Genomic DNA, 7,749 nt, shown 5'->3' with positions numbered 1-7,749 from the left:
CGTGGACCGAGTTGATGCAAAAGAGGAAGATTTTGGTTTGATCGAATCACCCCACCCCCTTTAGTTGCTTCTATAAGTAATATATTAGAGTTTTAGATGTGGCGTTTCAAATCATTTTTAGCCTTGATTTGCCGTTTAATAATGTGAGCTTTTGACATTACTATATAATACTTGATCTGTGTGGTCAAAAAGTAACTGCTGTTGTCTTTGAAGCCCCAATGTTAAAAAACAAGAAACCATATCTTGACATTTATAAGCTACATACTCAAGAGTGCCATTTATTGCCACTTACTGCTGCATCTTGAAACAGTGGAAATCACACCTGAATGAAAACTACCATTAAATATAAACAAGGGGAGAAAAAGGGATTCAGAGCTTCAGATTTCACAAGAGCCCCACAGAAACATCCTACATATGTTCAAAACCTGATCACTGACAATTCCTTACAAAGGCGCGATCTGAAGCTTCTTATTTACTTGGTTGGAATTGCAGTTACGCAGCTGTCTGCAACATCCTGCGGTTTGATGCTCTTGTTATGAAAGAAGTGTTCGGTGCACGGCTTCTTAGCTTTAGGAGATTACTTCTAACCTGACCGTGATTCACAACGTAGAACATGTTACAGAGTCTACTCATTTATTGAACAGCTTTAATGATGTAATTTAATACTATAATTAAATGGCACCGCTGGCCAGATATTGAAGTGTAGCAGAAATTCAATTCAGCCTTATTAAAACATTCATATCTTTATGCTTTACTGGATCATCTGTGTCTGAAGACAAAATATGAGTATGAATTGTGTGTTTATATTTTGAACTTTTTTAGTTGAAGTTCATAATTAATGTTATTCATATAAATAATCAGCAGTGAAATATTTTCACTCCATTTACATTTTAGGGAGAAGGATAAAAAGTGAGCTTATTGTAGAATAAGTTCACATATGCATGGTTTGTTTTTCATGAAGTTATAAATGCATATCATCCTTTTTGGATTCAAAGTAGAAAACTAGCCTACAATCTACAAAGAGACAATCTGGAACTATGTTATAAAAGCCTCCCAGTGCAGGCCAATGGGATTTCGTCTCACAGATGACATGACTCTTCTGGCTCCGTGGCTGCTGCCATGTTGATTTTTTGGAGCCAGAAGTGACAATATACTGACTACGTGGTTGAGTGCAACCATCTCAGCCTTGCAAGCGTGGTTATCAAGCTACACTCACTATGCACAGTCACAAAAGCATGCTGATCAATGCTAAGCTACAGACTGATAAAATCCTCAGATTTCACTAACTGAATATCCTTGGATGGGCTGTAGCGACACAGTGGGTGATATCATGTGTCAGATAATAACAATAATAACTTTGAGCAAGCCACAAGTGGCCATTAGAGGAGCTGCAACACCTGCACTCTTTTTGGCATTTCTGCACTGCAGCCTCGCAGGTTGCTGGTTGATCAGTACTAGCTTAGCATAAACTACAAAGACCCTTTGTGGCAGGAATGACTGACTTCCAGTCTGCGTCTGCACAGACTCACATTACATATAAAGGGAACACTTGGAAGGCTTTTATTTTTTGCAAAATATTGCGTAATGTAAATAATTTATTTAAACTTTAAATATTGAATTTTATTTTACATTTTAAATAAATAAAATTATTACATTATGTAAAATTCCAGTAACTATTTCTTGCATGTTATTTTAGAGCCTGAACTATGAAACAATTGCAAGAAAATTCAAAAGTAATTTTTTGCAATTTATTCCTTAAAAATGTATTGTGCAATTTATTTTCAGTTTTTCGAGGGAAAAAAGCAAAATAAATCACTCTGCTGATGTGGAAGTCTCAAGTTGGCATTACAACAAATAGCTGTAGCCATGGCAACAGATGAAGAAGCTTCATAAATGCAAAGAAAGGAATGTTATTAATTTACATGCATCGTTCCAGGAGCACACGAGATGCAAACGGTCAAAACAGTTCAAAGATGTAGATTAAAAATCAGTGTCAGGTATCTGAGCAACGGCAGACAGTTTGTATTTATTTGACATTAATCATTTCAAAAGTATTAAAGGTGAAACTATTAATTATACATTATCATTATTATTATTAATACTATTATTAGTCTCCTGAAAACCTAACAAACAGAGCTCAGTCCAGACATATACTTTATGTGGCAACTGCTGCTGATCAAGAAGTAGCTGCAACACTCAGAACTATAAATCATTATCTCTACATTTCTGTTATACAGTGTGTTAGTGCAATTTAAAAGATAACCAAACAAAGATATCAACAAATGTTTATGAGCTCCAACTCTCAATGACAGCAGGATGCTCCATGATTACCAGCAGCTACATTTCCATCTACTCACATGTGAACGTGAGGCGGCTGGAAGCGTCCCTGGTTGATATTGTAGAAGGTGAAAGCCTGAGTGGGGTTGGTGCTGTACTCATCCACCTCCACCGCAGTCCTGTTGCCTCGCTGTGAATGTGACTGAGCCTGCGACTGCTGCCGCCTTGCTGCCATGATCTCTGACAGGGTGAAGGCCATGGTGCTAGGGACCAAAGCAAATGGAGGAGTGCAAAGTTGTAGCTGCTGGTTGTTTTTGCTTTAGGGCAGTGGGTGGATTGTCCCTGCCTTATGAGAGGCTGCTGGGAAATGTCCTGACGAGTTCAAACCCTTGGTGCACACACAGTCCCAGTGACCTGAGGAGACAGCATCACGTTCTTCTTCTGCACCTGCAAAGAATGCAAAAGAGCAGAGCTGCAATTTGGCGTATGACGTATTTGCAGGAGAACCCTTATTTGAATAACTGAAAAAAGAATCATTGCAGTTATCAAATATTTAAACAAAATGTGCCGTGGAACATTAGCACAGCAGCAAACAAGTGTTTGCTATCCAAGGATACTGTGGAATAATGGCACAGTTAGCAGTGACACTGCCTCTTTGTGTCTGTGGGGTCCCAAAAAACTCTCCATGACTAAAGCAGGTGGTGGAACAGGAGTTGGACCTACTGATTTAGACTAGGTTTAAATCACAACGGACCGTTTAATGGGCACAGTGAACAGTACCTGAGCTCAGCTGGCCGGCTACACTGAACTTAGATGGCTCAGAGCAACTGCTGTGTTATACACAATACTGGATACCAACTGCACCTCCTGGCAGGGATAACACTGTCACTAAATACAGACCTGTACTGTGTCTTATGAATATGATTTATTTTATTTTTTAATAAAAATAATAACTATTAAAGTAAGATTGCAGTTACCTTAAAATCACAGTTACACTACAACCAAGGATGATAAAAAGCACAATTCTGACACGAGGCACGCACAAACATCACAGCAGTGTCTACATGTAAAGGTTTAAGTATATCTGTTAGCTTAGGTTATAAAGAACGAACTGAATTACCCAGTTCAGTGAGAAGCTAAATGACAAACGTGTGTTTGGGCACAAATGTGTGTTCTAAATTAAATTAAAAATGCTCTTTAGGTTTTTCGTGTGCTACATTGTTCTTTTCATTCGAGTTTTTCTTTTCAACAATGAAGTGAACTGATCATTTCCTTTCACTGCCCATCCCTGACGTGTGAGACCTCCCTGTGTGTGTCGCCCATTAAAGCTCAGATTTAACTCTGCAGCTCATTTTTCAGAGGCTCTGACGACTGCTGGGAGAGCGCAGAGCCGCTGAGAGGTGCTGAGATGACGGAGACGCTGGAAGACGGAGGTGATAATTTGGGGACAGGCTGCTTTGGCAGAGTCCGTCTGGACTGCCGCACGATGTCGGCGTGCCATCTCGATTCCTCATTCGCTGACGCGACAGATACACACTTCACACCCCGGGCAAATCCCAGCATGGTGGTCGGTGGATGTGTTTCAGGAGTGTGTGCAGCACATGTGCGCATTCGCAGGTTGATGTGTATGAAGGCCTGCGCATGCATATTTTAATGTGCTTCTGTTGTTATAAATGTGACAGTGACAATCCCTCACACTGCTAGTGTCAGACAGGAATGTATTAGCAGATGCTGAGACTGTAACACACTGGGCTCAGACGCAGCTGTCGAAATCATGTAGTCGACGACTGAATATACAGCTAACATCAGCCTGTGCTCGCCCTCCGCCCTTATTTTACTCGTTTTCGACTCTGTCTAAAGAAAAGGGTTTAATCCATTGCTAATAAATAATAAATAAATAATATGATCGATCGATTAAGGGATTTAAGCAACCCGTGGTGATCTAGGTGAACTCTTGCAGTTGTGAAAATAACTGCATTTCCTAAATCTTTCCAGAAAGACGGATCAGGATTTATTTCACTGCTAAGCACTACGTGGTGGAGAGTAAATATTAACACAAGTTGTGATTTATTTGTGACCAAATCAAATAATTTTGGTGTCGAAATCTAACCAAACAGAGGCTGAATGTTATAAGTCACAGGATACAGGCCTGGATTGGATTTCTCTGCCAAAGGTCAACTATGATGCTCTTATACCACGTCACCTCCTCTAAAGATCTCTTACGACCTGATGGGGGCGCTACACCAGCTAGTCTGCAGCCAAATACAGCATATTGATTCCACATGTTGCGTTGAGCCCTGAACTGAACAGCGACAACAGGTTACAGCTCTTTAATACAAAGTGTGCATGACTTCCAAGTGAGTCCATGTAAGAATATTGCAGGTAAGCAGGTGTCATGTGTGTTTTCTCTGCATTTTCTACACAGGCTGCACCTCATCCAAGCCGAGGGACTACTTCCAGTACTGAAACCTGTCTGTAGTGTGCTACCTGCCAGAAAAGATCACCTTCAATCTCCTGACCTAATTTACCCCATGTTTTCTATTTTTGCATATGTTATTTGATATACTGTTCAGACACAAGGATGTGTTGGGATTGGCTGCTTTTAACCAGCCATTCATTCATTACTTTAAGATATTATTACCAGTGTCATTGAATCATATTATGGTAATAAATGCCACCATTATCTCAATATTATCAAAATAATGGCTCAACCTTAGCTGCTATTATTTGATGTTGGTGCTATCAGCAGCTCAGTAATCTCTGAAATGTAGGGTGGTTTCTGAACGCTGAAACAAAACTATATCTGACACATAGCTTAACAAATTCATTTTGCTTTTCATTTAAATATGAAAGCGTGTTAGAAGAAGCATCTGTACCTACACTGGAAATGTTGGCCCACAGTGGGTTCGTACGTGCTCCGCTGAATGCACAATCACAGTAGTTGAGGGCATTCACACTGAAATTAAAAGAGTGTAAGGCGCTGAAATGGTGCGCGCCTGCTGGTATCAGTGTGACGAGTAATTGAGCGATGACAGAGACGGGACTGTACAGCTCTGGAAAGCTGTCGTAAGGAAAGAACGTTGTCTTTTACTCAGACAGTTTTCCAATTACAAAGTAATTTACCAGGAAGGTGAGCTTACATGCACCTATTTGCATTCGGTATGACATGCTCTGCTGCATGAAAACCTCAACGTTTTTGGTTTAGTTGCTTTTAAACGGGACTTTTGGTTTCATTAAATGAATAAAATGGCTGAGTTTGTTCACACAGCACTAAATTCAATCTGAGCGCAGGCTTAAACATTTACATGCCAGTGAGACAGCCGTATTGATTAAAATTAATGTACATCTGCTCCATCAGACATCCGCGAGACTGACAACATGTTGGAGACAACTTCTGTGTGGACAGCCTGTTTGTCTCTGAAAATGTTTCTCATAGAGTCTCGTCCTTTGTTATTTTAAAGCGAGTGTTTCTGCCACCGGAAAATCCTCTTTTCTTCCGCTGCATTTTACCAGCTCCCAGCAACATTTAACTTATGTGTGAAAAAGGTGGAAATCTGATGGAACCATGCTAACATCAACATACAAGCATATCTAGGAAAGCAGGAAAGCAATAAAAGCAGTCTTCACTCCACTGTTGCAGTATTGTTCTGTTTTAGCCTGAATGTGTGTCCCTGTTTTTATGGGTGTACAGAAAACCATCAGTGGATTAAGAAATAATGCGTGCCATTTTTTCATGATTTCTAATTGTGTACATTTATGTTGTCTTTTGCTTCATTGTGCTGAATTTTAACAGACTAGCTCCTGTAAATTTCACAGGGATCATATCCGCCACCTCTCTCTGTAATGTCCAATTCAAAATCTTGTTTAAAACATTCCAAAATAAAAGCTGTAAATGAATTTCATGAATTCCTTAAATCTAAGTTTAAATTGATTTGCTTATGCGTACTTTACCTCAGGAGCATTACCCCAAAATGTGTCTGTGCTTTAAAGTGTACTGAACCTCATGTGAGTGTAATGCTGTTTTTCAGCACACACTGCAGAGAAGAAACCGGTCACACAGCCTAACAAAGGAACTCCTGTATTTTGTAAGATGGGGGGTCAAGAAAGAAGAAGGACTCGTGCACACTCGAGCCCACACAATCTGTTTTACACGTTCACAAGTTTTCACTCACAGACTCTGTCCAAACAGAAAAAAACATTTCCTGCAGCCAAAACTCATTAGCTCATGATTTTTGTGTTCTCTGCAAAAGTGCCTTTAGATCATCTGAGTTATGACAACGTCGTCTGATTAAAAATGGGGGTCAAGACTTCTGGTGACAAGACTAATACTGTCTGCAGTGAAGATCACAGTTTACAGGAATAATTAAGATGCAAAAAATTGATGAGTTGACTGTGAAAATAGATACAAGTGCTATTTACTATTTTTCTGGCTCAATTTGTTTGTCATTGTTTGAATTCATAACAGAATTACAATGCTTTTATTATCTCCACTGTATGGGCCCCTAGTCTATTTGGTAATTGGAGAGAAGAGAAGAGAAGAGAAGAGAAGAGAAGAGAAGAGAAGAGAAGAGAAGAGGAGAGGAGAGAAGAGAAGAGAAGAGAAGAGAAGAGAAGAGAAGAGAAGAGAAGAGAAGAGGAGAGAAGAGAAGAGGAGAGAAGAGAAGAGAAGAGAAGAGAAGAGAAGAGAAGAGAAGAGGAGAGGAGAGAAGCCCTGCAGCCTCACACGGATCCATCAGTGTTCACTAGTGTAAGTGGAGCGGCTGATAAATGCAGAAACGTCTGATTGATGCGCTCTCCTCATGGGGACATTGTCATATTTAACAGCGACCGTCACATTAGACCGTGTGCCGATCCTCCCTGCTTATTCGCCCGTTTCCTGCTATGTATGGACACACAGAGAAAATTAAAGTGCATCTGAGTGTGTCGCTGAATTACAGTTATCTGTTTTACGCGTAGCCTGGAGATAGTGTTGGTCTGATTTGGAGTCACGGCCCTGTGAAATTTGGTGACGGCTGAAAGAAATTTCCTATCCAAGGCTGAAAAATACAAGAGAATAACATCCACAAAGATTTCTGTGCCGATTAACTTCTCTTTTAATGCGGCGTTTTTCACCTTTAATTCGCTCCTGCTCACTTTGTCTCAGCAAAGCGTTTTACAGGCAGAAACCTTAATTAGAAATCAGGTGAAAAGTTCAAAGTGCGTCTGTGATTATCGCCCTCGTGCGCGTTTTGCAGAGGTGTCCGTGCACTCACACCGAGACTTCTAATGAAACTTTTGAGCCGTTTGGTCCACAGGCTGCACCAGCTGTGTCCTTCTCACACGTGGAGCCTGGAAGCTCCGCTATCAGCCTTCTTTTCAGTCTGAACTGCCCTTTGGATGCGGTGCTGTGGTGAAGTATGAACGACTATAAGAGCGTTCCGGTGAGCTCCGCTGGAAAACGCGACATCTGGGGACGTAAATGAACGCATATAT

At 40.5% G+C, this 7,749-nt stretch overlaps 1 protein-coding gene across 1 annotated transcript in view; it reads right to left on the bottom strand.

The window, feature by feature from the left end:
- The window catches only part of mpped1 (metallophosphoesterase domain containing 1), an 87,635-nt gene that overhangs the window by 79,347 nt on the left and 539 nt on the right, over positions 1-7,749 (bottom strand). Inside the window, exon 2 of the mRNA XM_005742641.1 lies at positions 2,358-2,724. Coding sequence (XP_005742698.1) covers positions 2,358-2,536 — 179 coding nt within the window. The 5' untranslated portion in view covers positions 2,537-2,724. The remainder of the gene's footprint in view (positions 1-2,357; positions 2,725-7,749) is intronic.

The sequence above is a fragment of the Pundamilia nyererei genome, unplaced genomic scaffold, assembly GCF_000239375.1.
Source record: "Pundamilia nyererei isolate P.nyererei 1_Seehausen unplaced genomic scaffold, PunNye1.0 scaffold00122, whole genome shotgun sequence".
Taxonomy (NCBI): Eukaryota; Metazoa; Chordata; class Actinopteri; order Cichliformes; family Cichlidae; genus Pundamilia; species Pundamilia nyererei.
The sequence above is the reverse complement of the archived record's forward strand: the minus strand, read 5'-3'. Positions and strand labels throughout refer to the sequence as shown.